The sequence below is a fragment of the Falco naumanni genome, chromosome 4 (assembly GCF_017639655.2).
Source record: "Falco naumanni isolate bFalNau1 chromosome 4, bFalNau1.pat, whole genome shotgun sequence".
In the NCBI taxonomy this organism is placed as follows: domain Eukaryota; kingdom Metazoa; phylum Chordata; class Aves; order Falconiformes; family Falconidae; genus Falco; species Falco naumanni.
Window position 1 is genome coordinate 2011916 of NC_054057.1, and position 27791 is coordinate 2039706.

Below are 27791 nucleotides of genomic sequence, written 5' to 3' on the forward strand. Positions count from 1 at the left end.
TAGACCATCAGCTCCAGCTTCAGCCTTGAGGGGGAAACTACTGCTTCTGCTGCAGAGGACTCCTACGCTTCTGGGCAGCAGCCACTGCCTTGCTCACCTTCATTTCTTCTTTGGCAGGAAGAGTCCAGTACTCACTTTTTCCCCTTTCTCAGTTGTTGCCCTAGGACTGCAAGGACTCACAAGCTGGGAGCATTCACTCACTTCTCCCTGACAGGAACCAAGAACCGAGTTCCCAGCTTGGTCACATAAAGGCAGGTTCAACTCTCCTAGCATTCCCAGCTAGTTTTACTGTATTCTTATTTCACATGCCTGTAAAGTGAACAGCAAAACCAAAATACTTCAGACCTTCAAATCTGGGTCTGGAAGGCAGCTATGCAATTACCTTGAAACAGATCAACAGGAAAAGAAAAAGAAACTCATGGGCTAAGATGTTTGATGTGTTTCACAGTGAGCTCATCCGGCCCTAAACAATTAAGAGATGGAGACTGGCCTTTAAAAATGAAATGTGAGAAAGACTGGTGAGGAGGATGGATAAGTAAGCAATACTTTGGCTAAGCTCATAAGAAGCAAAAAGCTACAGTTATACTGTAAGATGTCTTGGGATAACCAGAAAGAAATTATTACCAGAAAATGGAGTGCTGAACAGAACAACTGTGGTGTGTGTAAAAGGAAATTTCATGCTCAAAAACATTTCAGGATCAATACCTTCAAGAATACTGTCCTCTATATGTCTGCAAAAAACAGTCATAGCTCAGACAGTGTCAATAAACTTCCTCACCAAATACATCTTTTGTCTGTGAATTCCACATCTATGTCTACATCATGACACCTTCCACCTGACAGTCAATGCCAATTAAAAGGTCACTGATAAGTTTTTTTTACGGAAGCCTAAAAAACTGATTAGCTTTTCTCTTTGTTGCTTTTGCCTCCGCCTAAAGCTGCCCTCAATGTCATGCAATTGTTAAAAAATGTGCAAAACCAAACGCAGAGTAAGTCTTCTATCCTTCAGGCATTTTAGGACTACTTATCTTAAAGAATATCCAGTACCTATCCAATGACTTCAGTATGACCTTTCTTTTTGAATTTTTAAGATAAACATTACAGCTGATACCAAAGTCACAAGTACAAGAAGTATATATGCATACTGCTCATGAGTCTAAACCAGTAGTATTCACAGGAACGGAACAGAAGTATCACCAAATGCCTTTTCTCCATGACTTCTGAAAGATGGCTTTACTTACACTCAGCGGGTGATGATGAAGTCTTTTGCCTGATCATGGTATGCTGCTGTGTGTGAGACTTCAGGGACTGACTAAGAGGTGCTTACTGCTGTGCTAAAGGATTTTAATTTACTTAAAATTCGGGGCATAAAAGCCTCTTCCTTTTACTGACATACATTTTATTGAATTCTAAACTGCATCTTAAAGTTCATGGCTATTAAAATGACTCATTGTATATATTCATAGATACCTCCACAAAGGAGAACAAAGCACTCTGTACTAAGGTTTTTTTCTTCATTTCCTACATTTTTATTCCTTTTTATATTTTCAGAAAAGAGAGAACAAGATATACATTCTATTCCATGGCTATTCCATTACTCAAAAATTATCCTTACTCTGTAAAACACAAATCATGGTTTTGCAAAGCCCAAGAAATGAATTTTGCTATACAGTACTGAAGAGGCTTCAAGGCGATGCCTTCACTCACTGGAGACCTGGGATACAAATGCTACGTAATATAGAGAGGTGCAAATGTGAGTACGGCCAGCTGCACCAAAACCCCTAATAAAGCTTGTTGTCCACAAATTTCTGCACACTCTTGTCATATTTCTCACCTTTGCTTTTCTGTTTTAGATCATGAAAACCTGCACAAACTTGAGATGTCAAGCATGCATCGTAAGACTTTGCATAGGCTTCTGTACTTCTGCCAGGCCCTTCATTGCAGTCAAACTGTGTCTGAGGTGGTAAAAAATTTGGAAAGAGCCGCCTCATAGTAAGATACTGTAAGCTGAAAAGAAGTAGAAAAACTTTTTCAGCTAGAGATCTAAACAAGGTGGTCTGTCTCTTTTAATGTAGATTTTGACCTCTTTAGCCTCTTACAAGCTATCAGAGCTGTTAGCCCAAGTCTGGAGAGTTTGCCTACTAAGTTTTTCAGAAGCTGGCAGAAAACAAGCTAGTGTTAGCTACAATGACTCTTCTTTCTAAAGGCTTTCCTTAGGGACAAAGCCAATCATTCAGACAACAGGTACTGCCAAGCCTTCTGACATCTTGTAAAAAAGACTTTGACAAGCAGCGTGGACCTCAGAGGGGAAAAAAGGAATAGCTGCTATAACAATTTGATCTGATGGGGGAAAAAATGCTTCGGCTTGAGGAGCTGTTTCTGAAGAACACTATGATTCTTTTCTGAGACGTATAGTTAGAAAGTCTCTATAGGGGAGCATCAGTGGGACCATCATTAGCTTTTCTTCATGGGTCTCTCTGGTGAAGACAATTTGGCTCTGGACAGCATGTGAAAGTAGAGCCTCTCAGACTGAGGCATGCACCAACTTACCCAGTACTATCAAGGATGCAAACCACCATGAGAATGAGATGGTGGGCAGGACAGAAAACACCAAGAAACAGCTCCTCCTATTTCCTGCATCCAAGAATTCCTCAGCCTAAAACCCCAATATGAGGAATATGAGTGACACAACTCTGATTTATGTATTTGCTTGACTTCTCACTGTTAACATGCAAGGCTGGGAAGGAGCATAATGAGAAAAAGTTCAAGATAACCTTTGCAGGAGCTAGTTCAAGAAATGGTGATTTCTTATCAACACTGCAGAAGATCCCAATATCGAAATAGTTAGCACTGAAGTAGAAATTTTTGCAGAGAGAATGACCTCCACTTGAAAGGTAAATTTAAATCTCTGCTGCTATGAACTTCATAACGAATACTGATAACAAGTACAACAAACCAGAAATTGTTGTCACTGGGGTAGGTGATTTTATCATGACTTTTACTGAGAGGACAGCAACTCAAAATGCTAGAACAGAGAGTGCAATGGGAATTGGAAAAAAGATGTTGGGGGAAAATATTCAGGGATTGTAGTGAAGGAAGCTGGTGACTGAATCATAAACACTATAAGGCTGTCTACAGGTTACGCTTGAGTCATTCTTTTATTTAAAACAGGAGGAGACGAGGGACTCCTACCTACCATATTCAAGAACATGTGTGGCTTCCTTCTACATTCTTATAAAACTTTTAGCAGAACTTCCCTCTCCTGTGAGTATCTCTATAAAGTCCTGCACAAGAATACAGTAGAAACTACTTAAAGTGGCACTCTGATAAACGACAAGTCTCTCTACTGTCAAAGAATGCATTTAGTGCAGCACACTGCGATAACTCAAGCAATGTGCACATCACATCTTGTCAACTGACTGTCCTGCTGCAGTTTGCAAGCCCATATCATTCAAGTGTCAATTAGAAATGGCTAAAAGGCCCTTTTGCTGTTAGACCCTGTATTACTTTACATGAATCTACCATTTAATCAGAGCTAATGAGAGTTTCTTTCATTAAATGTTACTTGTAATATGTAGGCACAATGCTTACTTTCTGAGCAATTCGTGACATAAAAGAGTCTCCCTCATCATAATCTACTGTTGTTAGCATCTGAAAATGGTACAAATCCAAAACCTTCATATTTCTCTTTCAATAGTGACTTTCCACCTAACAGATTTCACTGCACTTCCACATTGTATCCCCTGCTCTTCTTTGTACCCCCTGTTCTTCTTTTCTGTTTCCTCATGAGAACTCCAGCTACTCAGTTTCTGCAGACAAAAAACCCCCATATTCGTTCTTTCTTCAGAAGCTGTCATCTGGAAGACCCAAACGTAAGTCTGTGGCTTCCTGAGTAAAACTGAACAGCACAAGTCTAAATGATATTAGCCTTCCTTAAGTGGCACTGCTGTGTGGATGACATACAACACATCATGTGAAGTTTGCTGAGGGATGAGCAGAGCAGTTGAGACTCCATGCACCATTCTGCAGCCAGATGTTATTTCCTTCTCACTACTGAAAACTCCCACTGTGCCCTGTGTGCAGATTGGCCACATGTAAGAGTTTGCAGGGATCTCCTTGTGTGTGTGTGCGTGCTAGGTACTATGCTCACTCATTTAACACCCTAACTTCCAAGCAATTAACACACTTGCTCACCTTTACATGTTCAGAAAACAAGAAGGTCATAGTATATTTAGGAGAAAGGGCAATAATGTGAGTAGATATTTTGATAGACTTCTTTAAACTAGCTGCTACAGTGCACAAGAAGAGATCTGTACCTTTATTTACCAAAACAAACAAACAAACCCAAAACATATTCCCTCCTTCATTTGTTCTCTTAATGAATGTAACTTGAAAATGGGTTGTGGGTACAGTCTGCTGGAAGTTCTCAAGATGTCAGTTGGGTGGGTCTTTTGGTCTACAGACCCAGCTGACTGTCCTCATTCAGGGATGCAATTACCAGAAAAGTGTTCCAAAATCACAAAGTCTAATGCATTAAATGTGAATTACTGCAGTTAATCAGGTTTGTCATTAGCAGATGGCTGTTCTATGAACTATTCTGAAATGTGATGTTTCTAAGGACCATATAACAGCACTTCCAAATTTTTCAGCATTCAATCACCACTACATACATGCTTATCCTATCAGAACCAACAAACTGTGGAAACCATGAAACAGCACTGGAAAAACAGAATTTGAAAGAAGCAAGTGATTTAATCATACCTCAGCTCTAAAGGCAATGACCATGAAGTTCACATAGTTAAGGATTATCCTTTAGCCATGAGAACACAAGGTGAAGGCTGTAAGATTAGTGACTAAACATTTTGGCTAAACAACCTCACCTTGCAACTAGTTGGCACAACGTGATGCATTTTTTTTTTATTTTTGTAAGTATTTTCCATAAAAAGGGAATGGAAAACAATCAGAGTGGTAGGCTGTGATGCCAACCAGTTGCACAATAAAGGCTAAGCCATGAAGTGAAACCCTAGGAAATATCATAAAACTGAACAACTTCTACCTGGGGTAAATCCGATTGGTATTTCCATTGAAAACATGGTGCATCTGGTGCTGTAATTTGTTTTAAAGAGTGATTGGGATCAACATTGTTGTGGATGCATTGATTTTCTTTAGAGGATTCACTTAAATAAGTACTACTATTAACTGTTTGAACTTATTTGTATTCTGATAACATCCACCATACTGTTGGCACTGTCCACCTACACAAGAGAAAACTGCCTTTTTTTTAAAGTTTACGATCTGAGATCAGTTGAATTCTGCAACACTGCAAAGAAAATTTGAGTTCAGAAATAATACGTAGCATTGTGATTATCAGATCAGTACCTAAATTAGGGTGCAATAAATCTTGGAAGGCCAGAAATTACTGAATCAAGACAAAAGCTCAAGATACATTGACTACTACATTCTAGGAAGGAAACACAGATCTTTGTTTCACTAAGACACTTAAACCTTTATTAATAAAGCTGGGGTATCAATGATGCTGAAATCAATTAGACAATGAGTTTCAAAGGGAGCTGCACATGTAAATTCCTCTGTCTCATTTGAAAATCCCAGACAACAGCTGAAATGACGTTTGGTTTAAATCATCGTATCATTGTGTGAAACAAATCCATTAGTATTTCATTCCAGGCATGAATGAAGTGTGGGTGAGGAAACAAACACGGTGGGAACATGAATATCTGCAGGTAATTTATGGGCATGGGCTGAGCTAATAAAGCAAGCAAAGTTCAAAACACCACTGACAGCAGTGAAGGCAAACTGGGGTATGACAGTGATCGTGCAGAGAAAACAATCAGAAGTGACAGCCAACCTTCATCCTCTCTGGAGGCAAGCAGGCATCCAGTCTGTAAAGAATACCTTACCATCCACTTTAAGGGTTTTTTTTTGGGGTGGGGAAACAACACATGAAACCATTGTTGTTTTCTTTTCAAAAACGAAAACTCTTTGCTGTGTTCTGCAGCTTTTCAGATCTATCCTCTTTGTCTGAACATTAGTTACTCATAAACATGCTACTTACTCCCTCATGTGTTCCAGTTTGGTCTCAGCCATAGTGCTGTTGAGAGCTCTGAATCCCTGCGGTGCCTCTGGAGACGCTCCGGTGACAGTCCCTGAGCTTACAAATCAATGCACAGACAATAACCTTATTCACCTTCATCCCCTGAGCTCTGCTGCAGAGTCAAGGACAGTCAGAAGGAGGAAGACTATTCCCGTTTCTCACAAGGTAGTGCCACATTAATTAAAGATGAATTAGATTATTAAATGCACATTAAGGGCAACTCCTTTCTGAAGGATAAGTAGATTTATAGCTTAAAGGTACCAGAATTGTAACAACAATTTTCCTTTTGTGTATCATACAGGGAATTACATTACAACAGAAAGGACAGTCACCCAAGGAAGTCCTGAGACAGGTGAATATTCAAGAAAATGAAATTCGCTTACACAATATGTATTTTTCTCCACTGTTCTTGCACTTACTGATAAGAGTGAGAACCTTCTTCCTAACAGGCAAGTCTCTCCTTTAGCTTGATTATTACTGTAAACTGAAAATATTTAACTTATGACATCACTTTCCCCTTCACATGAAGGTACTCTCTTTTACATAGACATACACAGAGGTATGTTTATATCTATATATATATATATGTAACTGTGAGAAATATACATATATGCACACTCTCTCTATTTACAGGCCTCATGGGCTGTTCCAGTATCTACAGACCTAATACAGATTGTTGTACTCATTCACAGGAACACAGAAGTGCTGAATCACAGAGAACTGTCAGGTTTGTCAGCTCAAATATCCTGCAATTTCATGTTGTCATTCTACCACACAAGTCCCTGCTTAACCTAAGGAGTTTATTTATTTATTGCCCCACCTGTTCCCACTAGAAGACAATCCCAGAGCCTCACTGTGAGCTGGTGGCTAAAAATCTCTCCTCTAATTTCCCAACAAAACTTCTCTATTGGCCAGTTCATGATCATTTTTCTCCTGTGCCAGTCCTTTTTTCTTTGGCTTACACAGTTCTTCTCTTCCCTTTTGCATATTCCTTTCATTTCTTTATAATTGGAAAAAGAGATCCTACTTCAACGGTCAATTTCCTAGGCTAAACAAAGCAGCTATTTTAGTTTCTTCTTGCTAAGTATTTGGCATTAGGATTTCACTTGCCAAAAGAGGAGAATATGTATCATGGTGGAACTACATCCTGCGTAAATGTGTGGGCTGGACCCACGTTCTGCACAGACATGGGAGGGCTCTGCACGGGATACGAACAAGCCAAAATCCACACAAACACATTAACACAATGCCTTGTCTACATGAACACACACTCCCTCTCCTAGCAGGGTTTTTTCACTAGGACTCGGCTAGGGTTTAGTTTCGATTGCATTAACGTCGATCGCATACAGCCAGAGGGAGCTGGAAGCTACCTTGCCGCTACGAGCAGAATAGACACTTCCAACAGAATATTCAGAGAGTGCTGAATGCTTCCCTGGAATGCGTAACCATGGATTTCCCAAGAGTTAAGCTTCTATGTCTTACATGATTCTAAATCCTGATCACATGAGGTTGAATAGTGAGATAAAATCTTTCTGTCATGAGGGATCCTACTGAATCACTCACTGTAAGTGTCTGCTGTATTCAGAGCTGTGCTTAAGAGTCAGAAGATAGGAAGTAGACATAGAGAGCGACCACAGAAGAAATTAATTCCTGACTCTGTTATCTGGCTACGGACAACAATTTGACTTTTAAAAACATTTTCCTAACTTCTCTTTACACTTAATGGCTAACAGCTGTCTGATGCCTAAATATTACAACTGAGGTATAGTTAACGTAGTTTAAAAGATGAAAATTTACAAGCTCGGTTCCTACTAGCAACCAATAACTTCACCCATTGATGCAACAACCATTTCCTGATCATTTACTTTAACACAACACATGCATATCCATGCATTTTTACAGGGAGTCTGTAAGCATTCTATTACTTTAGCAGCACTGGAAAATTCAGCCATCCTCATGGTGTCCCTGAAGAAAGCCCAAGTGCTGCACAAAGCAATGCTCATGACTTACCAGGCGGCACACTCCTCTTCAAGTTGGCGTAGAATTAAGGTCCAGATGTGGGGCTTTCACAAGCAATAAAAAAGTGACGCCCTGAGCACCAGTGGTCTAAGGAAAATATAATCTTTACATTATCTTAAGAAAGAGCACGCTGTGTAAAAATCTAGCTGGACAGCTAAGCCCAAAGAGCGGTAGGAAATGGAGTTACATCCAGCTGGCAGCCCGTCACAAGTGGTGTTCCCCAGGGCTCAGCACTGGGCCCAGTCCTGTTTAATATCCTTATCGACAACTTGTCCAAGGAGATCAAGTGCACCCTCAGCAAGTTTACAGATGACACCAAGTTGGGCAGGAGTGTTGATCTGCTGGAGGCCAGGAGGGCTCTGCAGAGGGATCTGGACAGGCTGGACCGATGGGCCAAGGCCAATTGTATGAGGCTCAACAAGGCTCAGTGCCGGGTCCTGCACTTGGGTCACAACAACCCCAGGCAGTGCTACAGGCTTGGGGAAGGGTGGCTGGAATGCTGCCTGGTAGGAAAGGACCTGGGGATACTGGCTGACAGCCAGCTCAGCATGAGCCCCCAGTATGCCCAGGTGGCCAAGAGCATCCTGGCTTATATGCAAAACAGTGTGGCCAGCAGGACTAGGGCAGTGATGGTTCCCCTGTACTCAGCACTGGTGAGGCCACACCTTGAATATTCTGTTCAGTTTTGGGCCCTTCACTACAAGAGGGAAGCAGAGATGCTGAAGCATGTCCAGAGAAGGGCAACAAAGCTGGTGAAGGGTCTGGAGCACAGGTCTTATGAGGAGTGGCTGCGGGAACTGGGGTTGTTTAGCCTGGAGAGGATGCTCAGGGGGGACCTTACTGCTCTCTACAACTACCTGACAGGAGGCTGTAGGTAGGTGGGGGTTGGTCTCTTCTCCCAGATAACAAGCAACAGGAAACGAGGAAACAGCCTCAAGTTACACCAGGCGAGGCTTAGATTGGATATTCGGAAAAATTTCTTCACGGAAAGGGTAGTCCAGCACTGGAAGAGGCTGCCCAGAGACGTGGTGGAATCACCATCCCTGGAGGTATTTAAAAAACACATAGATGTGGCGCTTAGGGACAGGGTTTAGTGATGGACTTGGCAGTCCTGGGTTAATGGCTGGACTTGATGTCGTCAAAGGTCTTTTCCAACCTAAATGATTCTATGATTGTATTTAACCACAGGTCCCACCTAAATTCTCATATTACTATTATTACGTGATATATCACTGTAGTAAAAGCTCAGCATACTCTTTCTGCTTAGTGAGTTCAGTCTATTGCTACAATACCTCCTTCTCCTCTGATATTTCATTATTAAAGACATCTTTCTTCTTGTTCCTGGGATTCCAGGCTAAATAGTTCCTACTCTTTCTGCTCTCCACACTGGCAGCTGGACAAGCAAAACTTATTCTCTACATGCAAACTAGTATCTATCTTCCTCTCATTTAATATTCTTTTCTGGGTACTATGAGGCACCTGCAAGGACTACAGATTGTAGGATCCTGCAAAGGTGTCATTAGTCATACAAAAATGAGTTCTCAGTGAAAACTGCTAAAAGCTTTACACACTGTTGCCACAAAAAGCCTCGAAAAATTTTCCTTGGGCGACTCATAACCCACACCAACTTCTGTATCAGAGGTATTTTCTTAAAAGCAGTTACTTGATTAGTAATATATTTTGCACCCAGCTTCAAGCAGCTTGCCTACCCACACACCAACACAGGAAAAGGAACTATTCTTCAAAAAGTGACCAGGTAACTATTTGCATTTTGCAATATATCATTCTTGATTCTTTAAACAAAATCAAATGAAACAAGATCACTGACTTTTCAAAAGCAGGTATTGTGGCTTTCTACATACATTTCAAAGATGAATACCATCCCAGAGTCTAGCCCAGTACTGCAGAGAACAACATAAGGCAAAAGATCTTTGTCCTCTCAGGTCACGGAGCACAAGTTTGAGGTTCTCACTGCATCCTTCCTACTCTGTTAAAGGGAAGATGAAAGGATCTGTAGGGAAATAAATCCTCTGGCTGACATTTATTCACAAGTATTTACATCTAAAACAGGTGATTATGATTAGCTAGTAAGATTTTTCATACGTTATGGCCCAAAGGCATTCCTATACCAACATTTCTGCTAACAACTGAATAACTAGTGATAGACACCTACTGCATCTCTTGGTAAGCCATTATGTATTGTGAAGCTATTGTCTCCACTGAATATTAGACTTCTGTTTGGGTTTCAGATTTCTTTCTTCAGCTTTCACTGCTACGTAAGAGATCCTACAATGCCCTTTTCTACAAGATTAAAAAGCTCCTTAGAATCAGCTGTATTTTCCTGAGTTTATAATCAAAGTGACCCAACTGCCTTTAACCTTCTCCTCATTTAATCTAAGCAGATTCAATAAATTGTAAAAACCGTTTTTCAAATTTTCTTGCATTTTGCAGTTCTTTTCTGGGATCTTCCCAATTTTTCAAACTTCGTCAGCATGGACTATCTTATTTCAAACACAATCCACATGGAACTGTATAGCCAACTCAAAATGAACCTTGTACCACACTAAACCACTGGTATTTATAGCGACTCAGTGGGAACTCTTGAGGAGAAAACTCAGTTACTTCAAAAGTCCTTTTACCCTCCGACACTGAGGTTTATACTACAGAAACTCCAACAGTGGAAAAACAATGTATATTTATTGCATCCTCTTTATTACAGCCCTTGGTGATCTAAAAATAGTTCTCATTTTATGCTACTCAGATGTTCTCTAACATCTGCTTGAAATGGCATAAAGTTTTTCACAATCCCTTTAACAATGAGAGACCCTACAAGAAATTCTGGCCAGGCCAGATTTCTGCATATGCCCTATTATTGCCATGAAATCCATACTTTTTTCAGGAGTAGCCATTATAATGATGTTGTAGCTATGTAGCCCAGTAATATGATATTGTCACAGGCAATACCATGTCACAAAGCTTGGATGTGAGTTTGCAATGCTTCAGGCTTTGTCTGAACTTACCTTGACCTGCCAGGAACTTTGAGTTAATTGTTGAAGCTGTTAACAGCAACTCTTCTAACGATCAGGTAGTTGTGGCTACTTTGTTTTATTTCCACTTATTATGCATTGTACAACCCCCATTTTTAGATGGACAGTAGTATTCTGTGCAGAATGACATATTTATAACTAACTAAATTCAATTAATGTAGAGAAACACAGGCCTGGTACAACAGCAGATACCTTGAAAAGTGGGGACAAAGGATAAGGTGTAAAGGACTATAGGCATGGTATGACAAGAGGTGGGGCACAGGCTGGTACTGGCAATCCCTTGGCCATAACCAGCGTGCTAGTGGTCAGTTAAAGAAATGCAGACCTGGAAGTGGGCATAACTAGCTTTAGGGTGAACAAAGAGAACAAGCGTCTGACCTATGTAAATGCACCATATACAGAAAATTTTGATGTAACATGAATTTGCAGCCTAGTGAAGAAAATGCAAGGTATAAATGAATGTTAGTAAATATAGAAAAATGACCCTACCTGCAGCTTTGTAGCTTGATTTTGGAAGAACCTAAAATAGTAAACATTTAAACTTCCTCAGTGACACTGTGCATACAAAGATAAAAGGGACCCTAGAAGATTTCTGTCATATTATCATCACATATATTTGTTTGGAACATGTCCTACAAACCCAATTACTAACTCAGCTTGAAGAAAGGCTTTAAGTTTCAGCACAAATTGGTCAGAGATTTTTTTTAAGGATTAAAGCACAATCTAATTCTTTAATACTATACTTTAAAAAGGCATCTTCTTGTTCTTACTACTGCAAGAAAAAAGGAAGAAGAGAGTCTTTTTAATACTACAGTTTCAAAAAAATACTGCTGTTTGGCTAATACTCTAGATCAGGGGTCCTCAAACTTTTTAACCAGGGGGCCAGCACGTGGATGCAGTGGCAGGCAGTCATCTGTGGCTCTTGGTTTCCACCCCAACCCCCGGCGGGGGGGTTGTCTGTAAATACCGGGGGCTGGACTGAGGACCCTGGGGGGCCGTATCTGGCCCATGGGCCGTAGTTTGAGGACCCCTGCTCTAGGTTATTCCCAGAAGCCCTCAAGGCAATTCCTCTCTCATTAAAATAACAAAATACTGAAGCACAGAGCTAAATTTTGTCCCTATTTCCACTTCTGCAAACCCACTGCAGACAATGATGCTGCAAATGCATAAATGAGGGCAGAATTTGAAGACTGTGGGATCTCTGTTAGTGTGAAGACAACCTGGACATGAATATTCCTTCCTTCAGTACTAAGGATTTCCCTGATGTGGAACCCAGAAGGTGACCAGACATGATTCAGTGGCTAGAAGACTATGACAGCTACAGCTTTGATTACCCCTTTTCACCCTTTTTCTTCTTTGGCTTTCTCTTCCTACCAGTTCATGCTCACGTGCATGGGTGAAATAGAGCTCGGCACTGGATGAATCTCTACAAGGAGGACTTCCCAGGCTTCCACTATATTCTAGTTTCAGAGCCAGAAGAGAATAGATGTATAGGTTTATTCTGACTGAATGAGTGCAAATGAGGCAGCTAAACAACACTGAGGTTCCTGTGGGAGCTTTTGGGAACTGAGCTGGGCTTTCATGCAAACCACATGCAGGCTGCTGCTGGCACAGTTCAACTCAATGGTCTTGAAGGACAGTGACTATGCCAGCCTCAGTAAATAGCCTTCTTTCGTGTAAGTTTTCTTTTTAGCTTTTTAGAACACAAAACCCCTCTAAATTTACAGACAGAATTTGCAGGACATTTTAGAATTAACATGCAAACTTAAATTCTCAGTGATTTTTCTGTGCCTGTAGTAAGATACTGTAAAATAAAATATTATCCAAACTTGGATCATAATTTAAAAAAATTACAAATATTTTAATTCATTTTCTTTTAGTGTTACCAGTAGTAGAAACTATAAAACAACTTACATCCTTAAATATTTTTCCCTGCTTCCTGAAGAAAAGATGGCAGAAGTCAAATTTTTAAGTCTTTGTTATAACATTCCTGACTTTTGACCATCATGTTTTATGGCTCTATTATTTTCAACAAAAGCACTTAACTGTGTATGCCTTGCCTTTTGGCAGATCTATACTTCTCTGCAGCAGATTAAGGAAGCAATTTTCAGGAAGGTCACATTTTTTGAGCTACTTTGTTGCAAAATGGAAATAATTGGACTGTGATTAATATAGACTGCTAATTGCTGCTACTACATTGAAAGAAGAGATGTCATCTTACCTATTGAGCTGTTACTCAGGATGCTCTCCAAATACTTGACCATTGCCTCAGTATCACTGTCCTCCTGTGGATAAATAAAACAAGGAATAGCATTAGTGTGAGCACAGACTTAAATATAAACACTGTGTACCAGAGGTATGATCCCACAAATGTAAAGGATATTGCTTACACCAATGTATGTCAACACTAGACTACATAGAGTTTACATTGCTCAGGACTTTTTCAGTGTTTTCTTCTCCTAAAACACCAGGCTTGGGCATAATGTTCCATACGATCAATTATTTACATCAGATTCCTTGCAGAACACAAGTGTGTAGAACAACTGTGCACAGAGTTTAAAGAAGATATGTTTAGTGTGGAAGTTGATGTGCTATCTCTGAAAATACACCAGCAATTTATTTTCAATTAGTCCTGGAATATCTAAAACAATATCACACAGAAAAAGGCAAGTATGTACTTCTTAACTATGCTAAAGTTTCTTATGCTTATGATAGCTGCCCACTGCAAATTAATACTTATGTTTCTTATAATTGCATCTAGTTACATATCTAGTAACAACTAACTGCTACCAGACAGATGACTTCAGAGTTTTGCCATCATACCTTTCATGTGAAATGCTGTTTGTGTACATGGATGAAATTCAAAGATCTGGCCATGATTATGGTCCAGGAAGTAGGTCACAAGTATATTAAAGTCCAAGACAAACCTGGACTCTGAGTTTCTAGAAGCTGCTGCTGTATGACATCTGACAACGTGGCATTTCTTGACTGTTTAAAAATGAAAGACAAAATCGTCCTTGCTGAAAAATCTGCCTATGGTTTAAAATTTAAAACACTGGAATAAAAAGAAACAATATTGTCCTCAGCTTCTATAGTGGACAATCTGCTTTATATTTCTATGCAACCTTACTCAAAATGCTCAAGATGCTAAATTTCTCAAACTGAGGAACTGCCAGTATACCTTAACTGGGTAACAGTAATTGTTGGCAATGACTGTTAGCTGGTTAGTGACCTTTCAGTGCAAGTGAGAGCTGTTATGGATGAACACGATCTAACATCTTACCACCCTAAGTTGTTTCATGGGCTTATACTTGAAACAGGCTCTGCTATTTTAGCTGATGTTTGCAAGATGGGAATCAGCTTCTTGGTTGGCCATTTCAACAGATAACCCAAAAGCTCATAGGTTTGAAAGAGCCTCTTTGTCCTTTTGGAGCAGCCTGTGGAGTCCTGGCTGGTTCAAGTCAGCACCAAATTTACAGTTCTGCAGTCCATCCAAAGTGCCTGAGTTAATTCAGAAAGCAAGTTAATCTGAACCTGCTTAACCCAGGGTTTGTCAATTAGCAGTAAAGTGCCCAGGAAATGCTACAGAATGCATTACATTTATATTTACAATATACATTGAATATTGAATTAAGACAGACTTAATATTACAGATATAATTTCTCTGTATGTCAAAAAAAATTTAAATGAACCTTTTATGACTTCACTAAAAAGTTATTAAACATTTTCATTCAAACTTGATATTTTATACTAATTTTCTGCTAATATAAATCGGTAATTACTTTTTATTTTCATTATCACTAACAGTTAACTGAAAATCTACAGAGACAAGACAAAAAACATGGTAAATGGCCACATAAAATACTAATACAATTGCTTTAATAAAACCTTTTTTTTTTTTTTAAGGGGATAAAGACTGCAACTACCAAACCTTTGACTTCTCACAATAGGATGTCATATTTACTCCAAATACCACAACAGAGCTGATTTTTTTCTCAATATGCTGTAAGGCAAAAGATACACTTTCATCACCATTGCTTTTCAAGGAAACTAGCTGGCTTAATTTGGCTATCTTGAAATAAAATTTCAATGAGGAAGAGAATGTGGTTTTCACACAGTGGTAAACAGTTGAATAGATGGTTAATCAACTTACACTGAAGTAGAAAATACCTATGCCTTTTCTCCACTTGGGTTTAGCAACCTAAGAGGATTTAAGCTGTTTTATTTAATGTTTATCTATTTAATATATTTCTTTTATGTTTCTCTTTTTTGCAGTACAAGCAAAGCCATACAGAATAGGCATGCACCTCTGGCAGGTGCACATAAGGTGACACATAAGGGCCAGCGTGGAATAAATGCTTGCACATTTCAGATTCAGAACAAATTAACCCCCTTCTAACACCAACAGGTCATGCCAAGGTACATGTTAGGAGCATTGTTTGGGTGACAGCACGCAAACACCCACAGCCGCTGAAGCTATGATAATTTAGGCCAGCTGATTATCTGGTTTGACTGTCTCAGAAGCAACCTGGAGACTGAAAATAGGAAGCTGATGTACCACATTAGAAGACTTTGTCATAATGGAAAAGGTGAATTTGCTATTATTGTCACTAAAAGAAAACACAAAGCACAAGGGGATGAACTGCAGTAAAAAGCATCCATTAGCATCTCAGCTAAATCAAAGCCAATGAAAGCTTCACTGTGCACTAACTTTTCAAGATGAAACCTCTCCCAAGCTTCATATTTTTAAATTTTTTTAGGAACAGTTTCTCACTCTCCTTCATGTTTTCCCGTAGCTAGAAACCAACGTTCCCAAAAAAACCCCAAACATGTGGAAAAGAGACATTGGCTCAAAGAGGTAAGAGGTCTGGAAAAGTAATTGGCAAATTGCTGCTTGAAAACTGGCAATCTGCATTTCTGTTCCAAAAGAGAGAAACAAAGGACACTAAACTTCAATGCTACAACGAAGATGAGAGGTACAGATGTGCTTAGGGTCTGAAATTGGTGGTAACTCCACACCTCCATCTGGACGATGTAGCTGAAAACACACAGGCTGTGTTGAAAGATATCAACATGGGGAAAACAGCTGTCTCAGCTCCCATGCTATACCTTTAAAGTTACACCGTTCCAGTGCCTACCTCCCTCCTCTACATACCATGTAAAGCCACTACTTCTCAGTCTGTCTTGACATCTGTGGGAACCTAATACAGCTTGAATAAATAGCTCAGATCTCTTTCTGCATCATGCACCCCAATGTGTTGTTCAATTAGATGACTTCTCTGACCCCATGCTACTGCATGAACATCAGAAATTTTTTTAATCATTGTTTGAAGTAATGGGGTCACTAGAGAGCACTGCCAGATGCAGCATTTCTGCACTCTCCGCACAGAAGTAACCAGTAAAGCAATCTTGGCACTGGAAAATTGAGAGATTTGCACAGATTAGGAAAGTAAATATCTTACAAGTCCTTACCCTGTGTTGCAGTGGAATGACTTCTTCAATAGCACACACCTCCAAAAGCCTAATTTATAAACGTATTTTTGAAGAAAGGGCTTAAGAGTATGAATCCCATCACAGAAAGAGGAGTAGGAGTTTTGGTATTAAGTAAATGACTGTGGAAGCAAACCCCTGCCATACACTTGCAAGATCAAATCTATTCTGGTAGGATTTGAAGCTTATTATTAATATGGAGCATGATCCCACCTACCTTTGAGTGGGATTCATTTCACGTAACTGTTGACATCCAGAATGAAGATGTCCTGTGCATACTAACAACTGTCGATCCCTTTATAATCACCAGAAAGAGGGACTTCCTAGTATACTCCATCTAACCTATGTTAGATGTTTACACCAAGATAACATTATTCCCTAAAAATGCTTGCCTACTCCCCTTTAATGTACAGACTTTCTGTTCCGTTAGTTCAGACACAGGTGTCCAGATTTGTACAGCTATGTTCAGTCTGCTTTGACCTCAGACTTACTGCAGAACTTTTCACTTGAGAAAGAGAAAACTGAAAATTATGCTCACTTCCCAAGAAAAAGAAAAGGTGATTGTGTCAATAACCAGAAACACACTTCTGCCTTATCTAAGGTGCTGGGGTCAACATGAGAAAAAACAAAGACAGACAATTAGTTTCTTTGATAAAGGAAGTCCTATAAGGCAAATGGTCATGGGGGATTCTTCCCAGTCAGCCTGTGCAGGCTGGTTGGCAGGGGCTTAATGCTCTGTGAGCACACAGACTGCTGGTAAAGCAAAGCCTCAGGGCCATCAGGGCTGGATACAGACAAGAAGGTGCCAGTGGGACAACTCTTCTAGCCCATGGTGCTGGTTCTTTTCATTACAGAATTCTGAGTCACTGCAAAATGAAGGAATGTCCCTGCTCAGATCTGAATGCCAACACCTAATTTCTTCTGCATTATTGAGAAATCTAATTTTATCCTCTGCCCTTCATTAATTCTAAGCAGCAGTGTGCCTGTTCAAAAATATTACTGATTGAGACTTAATGATACTGTCAATGAAAGTTGAATGAAAACTTTAAACAGTGTACTAAAAAGAAAAAAATTATCTGAGAGTCTGATGAAACTGAGCAACAATTTATTTTCAAGGTATCTGTGGTAGACTTCCTGGGCAACACAGTACATGTCTATGTCTTGTGGGTAAGCACAGACCCCTAAAACTGAAAAAAAAACCATTGTCTTAGATATTCCACTGATTTACAACTGACTAATAATTTCTTTAGACCACTATTGTATAAACCGATCCTGAATTTTATAGCATCCTGTGTGTTTAGTTCGAAAGCTAGGAGGACATTTCTAGATTGAATGAAGCTGTTCCTGAGTAAACTTGAAGTTTAACTGATAAGACAATTTCAGAACTCCCTGCTACCATGGTAGAAGTAGAGTTCTGATTTCTCATGCAAACATTTTATTTCTGCCTCAAAAAGTTCCTCTTAAAGAAGCTATTCGTTCAAAATTTTCAAAAATCAGTACAAGTTATTTGTAATTTAGTGGAGAGTATTAGTATACTTGGCTGGTTCCCTGAAATGCAGAAGACATCACACTCTGTTCTACAAAATTTGCACATAAACACTGAATAACATATATGATCCTAAGCAGAACCAGACAATACTGTTCAGAGTCACTGTACTCAATGTTTTACGCTGGTGGCCCAGGGGAGAAATCAATTGTTCTTGAATGCCTTAGGAAGATCAATTTTCAGAACTGACTTGGGCATTTAAGTTCATTGATTTCACTGAGACTTGGTCACTGTGGACAAGATTCACCTCAGCTCATTCTGATCAGATCTAGATTAGGTGCCTTTTCCAATAATCTTCAAATTTCTTCTCACTGGAATCCCCAAGACTTTTTTGTAGCAGCAGCAGCATCTGATAAAGCTACTTAAAGACTTACAATAATAAGTTTTCTCTTCACTGACACTTTCTGAGGTTCTTGGGAAAGTCTACAGATTTGCTGGTCAAGTCTTGCAGTTGTTTAGGCTCACAGTTCAACACACTGTCCTAGAAAATATGTCTAATATAGGCAGGAAAAAGTGGCAACTAAAGGTGCCTATCTTTGCTTGGGAATTAGAGCTGGAACTTCCATCTTATGCTTGAAGTATATTTTCAGCTTTAACTTAATTTACTCATAGCTAACAAGAGGAGAGAACCCCACTCTGAGTGTTTTACAGTCACAAGGCATTTTACTGACAACGATCTACCTTAAGGTGTTCATGGTATTCATATCCTTAATCTTGAAGGAATGCAAAAAGCTCTCTCATCAACATCTCAGAAGAATTACATATACATACACATATAATTAACTAATGGTACTGATATACACACACATTCTTAACAAAAATAAAATTTCAGTAATGTCAGTAGTACAAAAATCTTGGAAGGAGCTTAATTTTCCCATGGAAAATGAGCATCAAGTGTATACTGTTTTCCCAAGTCATATATACCTGGTGATTTGTCTTAGAGACAGTCCGTGATGATTCTGCATCCTCCTCCTCTTCACTGCCTTCTGAACAGGATTCAAACTCATCATTATAATATTCTTCTGCAATTTCTGGGTCTTCGGGGATCTCTAAAAGCAATTATGAGTTTATAGCATATAGACACAAAAAATAAATTATTTTTAAAGACAAAATGGATTTTATAGCACCCATGGTATGTTACTAGCAATACATTCTGTAACTGAAATCATGGGATAGGTTCTAAGGTTAAAATGTTCATATTCGATGACATGACAAGCAGTGTTAAAGCTTTCTCTGGCAAAAGGTCAGTTCCTCAACATCCATAAATTAATGACCTGAAAGGATCTATATTGACTTTGGGCTTAAATCACTGAACCATAGTATAATTCAGGCTGGAAGGGACCTCATGGGATCATCAAAGCAGGGTCAGCACTGAACTGAATCCAGCTTTTGTGAGCTGACATTATGCCCCACTTTGGTTTTCTCTAACACACATAACCTGTGCTGAATACCACTGTTAAGCTAAAATGGAAAATAATAATTATTATTTTATTAATATAAAATAGTAATAAAAAAATAAGTAGGCACATGTTTAAAAGATACAAGAAATAAAATCTCTTATCTTCTTTCAAATTTTCCTGAAGCACAACCATAACAAAATAAAAGAAACTGGTGTAAAGTCAAGCTATGCATACTTGGGTATCATGTTCTCTCAATTTACTATAAGCCAATGAGCCTATGAAGTACAATCAGCATATTCATCACAGCATGAAAAACAACCCAGCCATTCTGCTCTGAGTGAAATCCTTTAGTATCCCAGACTCCACAAGTAAGGATTTTGTGAGATGGCTTGAGGCCTGATTGCTTTGGGGAGCTGTTCTTTCTCAGCAACTGCACTTAAGCATGTGTTGAATTCTAAGCAGAGGCTGGACTGTGATGACTCTGAATAAAAAGTAGATTCCCCACTTTCCTAGAGAGAAAGCTGCAAGGCATAGAGTCGCCCATGGGAGACGTGGCTCACCAGCATGAGACAGGGTCAGAAGACAAGGGAGCCCAGCTCACCAGCCATCCCATGATGGGATGCCCTAAGCGCTCACAAAGAGAGAGAGTCCAGAAGAGCTAACTCCCATGCTTTGACTTTGGGCAGTCCCTCACTGACTCATCAAGGCAAGTTACATCCAAGCCCAGAAACAATGTTTTTCACACTAGCAGTTTTTTTTTTTAAAAAAAAAGTTTGGTATCCATCCTTGCATGGTACTACTGCAAGAAATACTATTGAAGATAAAAAATGCTTAATATTCAACTGTAAAAAATCACTATAGTCCTAACTTTAGCTGATGCTGATTTCCATCATTCTCCTCAATTAAATCTGCCATTCAAAGAAATATAAACCGACTTACTTTACATATTACTGCATTGAAGAAAATCAAATTCAACCAATACGACATAAAAATGTTTAGTAGATTTCTTTTTTACTTGTTTCATGTGGCTAAAAAAACAAAAAAAGTTTTAAACAGAGGAATAAAATTAAAATAAATTACAAAGACATTGGAGCTTGGGCAGGAAGAATAATTCTAATCTTTAAGGCATAAAGAAAGAGAACTCGGGGCGGGGGGGGGGGGAAGCTGCTAACCCTCTACGGACATCTTTACCTTAGTTAATGAATGTGTTAAGTGGTAAGAAAGGGTCTGCAGCAGAAAAAACAGGCCAAGCCAGTTCTGTGGTTTGTCAAGGGGTTTGCCAAGTAGGGACTACATGTAAGAACTCAGGGGGTGATGGGGCAAACAATGGGATGAAGAGAAGTAAAGAGGACGTTAACAACTACCAGATCACTGGGGCAACCACCTGCGCAGGCATAAAAAGGGTCACAGTCATACTAATGGAGGCCCTGAGAAGACTCATACATATGCAGCTGATTACTGGACATGGAATGAATACATATAGTGATGTAACATAAAACTGATCCCCGTGAAACAGTTGTGGATACATATTTAGTGGAGCAATTCCCAGCGTATCTGGCGTCACAGCAAGCAATGCCTGGTTCTTAATACTACATTGGTGTTAAGGAGTTTGATTCCCGATTTTCGGTGACACTAGGGATGGAGGTCTCAGTACTGCTAGATGCACAGGGTTGATTCCTAGTGTGCGAGGCTCGACGACTGCATGGGTCAGCTCGGTCTTCAGGGGAAATGGTAATAAAAGCGGTTTAGACAGGAGGGTATGTAGAAAGAATTGGAAAGGTTGTGGGTAACTAGCAGCAGGGATAGAGTATCCAAGATAAAGCACATTCTACTCAGGACCCGAAACCAAGAATGGTAATTTCGAAGGTGGGGGGCAAAATTCGCTTCGGAGTGGGAAGGCCCTTCGGACCGCGGGGTAGACGTGGCCTCCCTTGCCCGAACCGTCAGGCAGACCTGGCCGCCCTGATGGCTCCATACTACCGAGTACACCTGGCCGCCCCACGCCGCCGTGATGCCGCGGTAGACCTGGCCTTCATACAGCGCGTTCGCTTTTTGAGGCGCCGCGTGGGGTTCTTTTGGTCGATTTTTAAAATAAATTATTGGGAAATTATTTAAGGTTTTTTTATTTATTTAACTCAATTTAATTGCAATTTCGCGTTCATTAACTAAATGCTTAAGCAGCAACAGTGACCTCCATAAGAGAGTATGTGTCAGATAACAAACACATTGCTCGTTCAGCGTCCTTTAAGCTACTCTTCATTGGGTATTGATTAGCACCGGCTTAATTATTACTCTTACATTCGTATTAGAGTAGAGCAATGCCTACGAAAGCAGTAATTCCGTCACCGTTAATAACGTAGAATTAAATTCTGTACACACGTCTTTTTCATGAGGAGACCGTGTAGGTCTAACCGGTTACTGAGTTGTTACCGATCGCCTCAGGCTTACCGCGGTGCACTATGGATGCTGTAGTACTGCTGACACTACTGAGACAGGAACAGAAACGAAAGAGAAACGACCCCAGTAATAAATCGTTACTCGCGTCTTGCCGATTCCGTCTACGCGGCTGCGGGAGCCCGGGACGACCTTCGGCGAGAGCCCGGGACCCCGACAGGTCGCTGCCGGAGCGTTCTGCGAAAAGAGCCGCCACGTCTACACGAGGCCAGAAAAACATGGCAGCACTTCCGGCCCAAGGGAATACATATCCCCATCGATGCTGCCGAAGGCGTCATCCTTAACCGCTGCCTCTGGTTACGTCATAGTAAGAGCCGCTGCCATTGGCGCTACTCCCCGTAGGCGGAGTCTCCCCTCTTAAGACTCTGACGGGCCCGCGGCCATCGCGGTTCATACTATAGGAGCAAGCGATTGGTCAGCTCCGGAGTAACACTAGGCGGTCGGTGGGCTCCCAGTGATGCCTTTTCGGCAACGGGCCGCAAATTACTCCGATAGCTACCCAATTGTGAAGTGAGAGCCATCCTTTTTCAGAGATACTTTGTTTACAAGTAGCAGTCCGTAATATAGGAGCGACCCGTGTGTCGACTCCGAACCATCATTAGCGGCGTATCCGGCCACAAAGAGGTCACGGGGCGGTCGTTCCGCTCGCCGTTCTACCTTCACGGCAAACGCCCGCCTATTGGTGCAGCCGGCGATAACGAGCTCGCCGATTGCCGCCGGCCGGACCCGCCCGCCCCGCGGCGCGGTCGCCGGGGGGTCGTTCGGCTCGCCTTTCTGCCCCTCGGCAGCCGCCCGCCGGGTGGCGCGGTCGTTCCGCTCGCCGTTCCGCAGGCTCGGCACCCGCCTGCTCCGCGGCGCGGTTGCCCTCGGCACCCGCCCGTCGGGCGGCACCGTTAGCGGTGGGGAGGTCATTCGTCTCTCCCTTCTGCACCCTCGGCAGCCGCCCGCCGGCCGGCGCCGTTACGTGGTGGTGGTGTTTCATTCGCTTCGCCATTCTGCCCGCTCGGCACCTGCCCGCCCCGCGGCGCGGTCGCCGGGGGGTCGTACCAGCTCGCCCTTCTGCCCCCTGCACCCGCCCGCCGAGCGGCGCTGTCGTTCCGCCCGTTCGGCACCCGGCCGCCCTGCGGCGCGGTTGCGGGGTGGGTCGTTCGGCTCGTCCTTCAGACCCTCGGCAGCCGCCCACCGGCCGGCGCTGTTGGGGGGGGGGGGCATTCGGCTCGCCATTGTGCCCGGTCGGCCCCCGCCCGCCCCTCGGCGCTGTCGCCGGGGGTCGTTCGGTTCGCCGTTTTGCTACTCGACACTGGCCCGCCAGTGATTCTGGCACTTACCCCCCGCGTTGTCTGAGCGCCAACCTTAGTGTGCGAAAGAAAATGCGTATGCATTTACATTGAAATAACAGCAGTGTGCACTTGTGTTAGTGTTAGTTAGTGCACACAGCTGTTAGAATAAAAAAGATGCACATGCATTTACTTCAGCACACAAAGCATGTGTGAATAAGGTTGGGTCTCACATAACTCCGTGGGGTGAGTGCCAGAATCACTGGCGGGCCGGTGGCGAGTAGCAAAACGGCGAACCGAACGACCCCCCCGGCGACAGCGCCGCGGGGCGGGCGGGAGCGGGCACAATGGCGAGCCGAATGATCCCCCGGGGATGCAACGGGGCATTGATATTAACTGTAGTTCCTTTTTTTTTAATGCTGATTTAATTTGGCATTGATAAATAGAGTGTACCTCAAAAAACTCACCTTGGCCAATGACTACAGTTCTGGCAAAGTCTTCTTAAAACTTACTTGGGAAGTCTCTTCGCTGCTTCCAAACCATTATGCTAAAATCTACAAACCCACTGTGTGAATTTAGGAAGGAATTAATCAAGTGCACCAAGATTGTGTATGTACAAAAAAATACTATATACTAGATTCTGTAGCAGATACTTTGTGTTTTATCTTCCTTGGAAAGACAGTCGTTTTTATTCTAAGCTGTCCACCTTACAGGACAATACAGCTTTACACCGCGCTTTAGATTCAGGGTTAAACTGATGTAAATAAAGACTGCACCAGGCTTTTACTTGCACACAAATGTCTGTGAACAAGGATGGCTCTCTATAGTGATTTTCATTTCTCTAACTACACTGCCTTGTTTAATCAGTTCATTTTAAAAACATAGGGTATTACACTTACTGAAAGTTTGGAAAAACCTAGTCAGTGTAGTTAGATAAATGAAAAGCACTCAAGTTAATGTTTAATAAGTACATTTTAAGAACATAGGTATTACACTTACTGAAAGTTGGGAAAAAGTGAAACCTCAGTGAAAGCAGAGTATAAGGTGTTTTATTTTCTATTCCTCTCCCTAACGCTTTAAGGGCCTGGTCTTTCAATCCTCTGAGCTGGCTGAGGGCTCTTTCCTGTTTGTGTAGCAAAGTTTTTTTAAGGAGGACTGCAGCTTATGAGCCAAAGAACTTGCCTCCCCACCTGCTGGGATTGGAGTATATCCCTAGTTGTTCCCACCAGCCTTTCCCATGCCTGAGAGGATATTTTAGTCTGTCCTGAAGTAATAGTATAGGCTGCTGCTTGAAGCCTCCTTGGCATTCATAAACACTCTCCTGCCTTTTCTTACCTTCCTCAACAGTCTTTAGTTGTTGTAACTAGGGAGCTTCTTGGTCTGGTTTTTGTAGTCTATGAACATGTAAAGACAACTTTATAAAACCATTTCTTATAGCCTTGCTTCTAGTTCTTGTTCTTTTGTATTAGCCCATTGATCAAGAACCAAATTCTATTGAAAAATCAAGAGCTGGAACTGAGTCTATTTTTCAAGTAAATTTCAAGATAATTTTTGTAAATTATCAGTAGTGAGAGATTTAACGTTTTTCCAGACACAAGGGGAAATCTAGTAACTAAAGGTAGAAGACAAGGCAAAATCTCATTATTTCTCTGATGCTTTCACTGACTGTTTCCAAACTGACAGTGCTACAACTGAACAGGCCTATCTTCTGTTGCAGATAGCTTAAAAGTAAAGGGACAGCTTACGCTGGGAGTCATTCCAAGACTTCATTCTTACTAAAAAGCCAGTTGAAATGTTAATATTCTTAATTAATCAAGTGAAAAGAACCACAGCCATGCCAACCTAGTGTTTGAAGGACTGCAATTCTAAACATCTTGAAATTTAATGTATTTTGAGCAGATTTAGATTTAAGAGTGACTTAATACAAGAAAATTGTGCAATCAACAGAGTTTGTCGAACCATATATATACTTACCCTCACCATAGAGCCACAGGTTCAGCTAGGCCGTCCCAGGCTTTGATGCACTTCCCAATTATTAGTTTCAGAACAGGCCTGTGCCTCTAGTGCTAAAGAAAGCATGCAGGGAAACAAACGTGTTGTACACCGAATGTGCGTAAATGAGGCCTACCGCAACCAGCCCATACTTACTTACATGTAGGACATCGGCATTCAGCTGCTGAAAATTACGGGACCTGATTTCTTGCATTCCTTTGATATTTTCTTGATATTTTTCTTCTGCCAGCTGTCTGGAAACACAGAATACTTGTGTTTAGGATGTGGTATCAGGGAGTGCACAGAAGGATCTTCTACAAGATGTGGAAAATCAAATTCCATAATTAGACTCCCATGGTACCAAATGCTCATCATGCCTTCTACTCAATGCGAGGTTAGTTTTGGTGAACTCACAGAGATTCCAGGCCTTATTTCCAAACACTATTATATTTTTCTTTCACAACTTCATAATATAATTGAGAAATAGTAAATTATTAGTCCCAGTCTTATTTGTTTCTTCCAAAAGATCTGAAATACTTTGGACTTTATTCCACCACGTAGTGCAGGGACTTTTCCGCTGAAGGCAGATGCGCCACATTTTGTGGGCTGCGAACGCCTCACCCTGGTGGAGGGAGAGTTGGTAACTGTGGTTTTGTGTAAGGGACTACTTAAGCCAGATGCTACACTCAAGCAGCTCTTCCAGTTTCCATTACTATGTTCCCTTCCCATTCATCTCCAGATCTGTGTTGCTGAAAGTAGAACTCCAGTCTGAGAAGGCACTGGTTTTAGTTGCAATCACTTTCCTCCAAAGTCATCTGGCTATAAACAACTCAGGGATTAATATATTTTAAAGATGCATGACCGACAACAAGGTTTGAAGATTAATATTGTTGCCTTTTTATTACAAAATAAACATATTTAATTTTGTTGCTGGGAAAAAAAAGCCCATGATAGAAAACACTAAAATGCAACAAAGCAAAGAAAAAATGAAAAGCAACCTAGAACTATCCTATTAATTTTATTTCCTAATCTCCATATAAGTACAAAAATTGGCCTGCCATATTATTGAAAACACCATGGAGAGGAGATGTAAATTTAATACCTTTTATACAGTGGTTTCAATTCAGGGAGATTTTTTGTTGTTTAAAATGACAATAAATTTACGTACCATCTCCAGTATCAAATGCTTACAAATCAGGCAGACATAAATGCTCATCAAACATGTTTTCCAAAAGGAAATCAAGGCTCTTAGCTTTTTGTTCGTAGCATTTGGATATGGGCATTGCAAGCTGGCACAAGTAACACTAGGATGTGATTTTTACAGAGTATTTTTGCTCAACTGCAATTACTATTGATTCACAAGTATATATATGTAGCTGCAGAGTTTCTGAGGCCATCAATTCAGACTTTATGTCACCTTGCAATGTTTTTCTGTGCTAGCCCTTACTGAATTGCTTGCTAATTTGCTTTGGCCACAACAGGGTTATGGGGAAAGCCTCAAGTGTGGTGTGAAAACAGTAGAATCTTATTAATTTGGAAAAAGAATCCATGCATAACAGACACATAGCCCTCCAGCTGTTCCACTCAGAAACAGTACTTAATTCTTCCTCCAAATCTCCCCTTCTATTATGTTTCACTCAATAGAAATAATAAATCATAAAGCCTTGATAACATATCCATTACCCTCTTTGACCACTTGATAAGACTATACTCTGAGCTATAAATTTCTATTGGCAAATCTCTTAATTAAAATGCAACTTAATCAAAACATGCATCAAAATGAAACAAAATGTTATAAAGGCTTTATGATTTATGATTTTTATAGAGTGAAATAAAACCCTAGGGTGAGGCGTTCGCAGCCCACAAAATGTGGCGCATCTGCCTTCAGCAGAAAAGTCCCTGCACTACGTGGTGGAATAAAGTCCAAAGTATTTCAGATCTTTTGGAAGAAACAAATAAGACTGGGACTAATGATTTACTATTTCTCAATTATATTATGAAGTTGTGAAAGAAAAATATAATAGTGTTTGGAAATAAGGCCTGGAATCTCTGTGAGTTCACCAAAACTAACCTCGCATTGAGTAGAAGGCATGATGAGCATTTGGTACCATGGGAGTCTAATTATGGAATTTGATTTTCCACATCTTGTAGAAGATCCTTCTGTGCACTCCCTGATACCACATCCTAAACACAAGTATTCTGTGTTTCCAGACAGCTGGCAGAAGAAAAATATCAAGAAAATATCAAAGGAATGCAAGAAATCAGGTCCCGTAATTTTCAGCAGCTGAATGCCGATGTCCTACATGTAAGTAAGTATGGGCTGGTTGCGGTAGGCCTCATTTACGCACATTCGGTGTACAACACGTTTGTTTCCCTGCATGCTTTCTTTAGCACTAGAGGCACAGGCCTGTTCTGAAACTAATAATTGGGAAGTGCATCAAAGCCTGGGACGGC

At 40.9% G+C, this 27791-nt stretch overlaps 1 protein-coding gene across 1 annotated transcript in view; it reads right to left on the minus strand.

The window, feature by feature from the left end:
• Window positions 1–27791, minus strand: part of NEK11 (NIMA related kinase 11) — an 83979-nt gene that overhangs the window by 11648 nt on the left and 44540 nt on the right. The window contains 5 exon segments of the mRNA XM_040593482.1: window positions 6074–6173; window positions 13400–13463; window positions 19139–19263; window positions 22063–22342; window positions 25498–25591. Of these exon segments, the coding sequence (XP_040449416.1) occupies window positions 6074–6173; window positions 13400–13463; window positions 19139–19263; window positions 22063–22342; window positions 25498–25591 (663 nt within the window).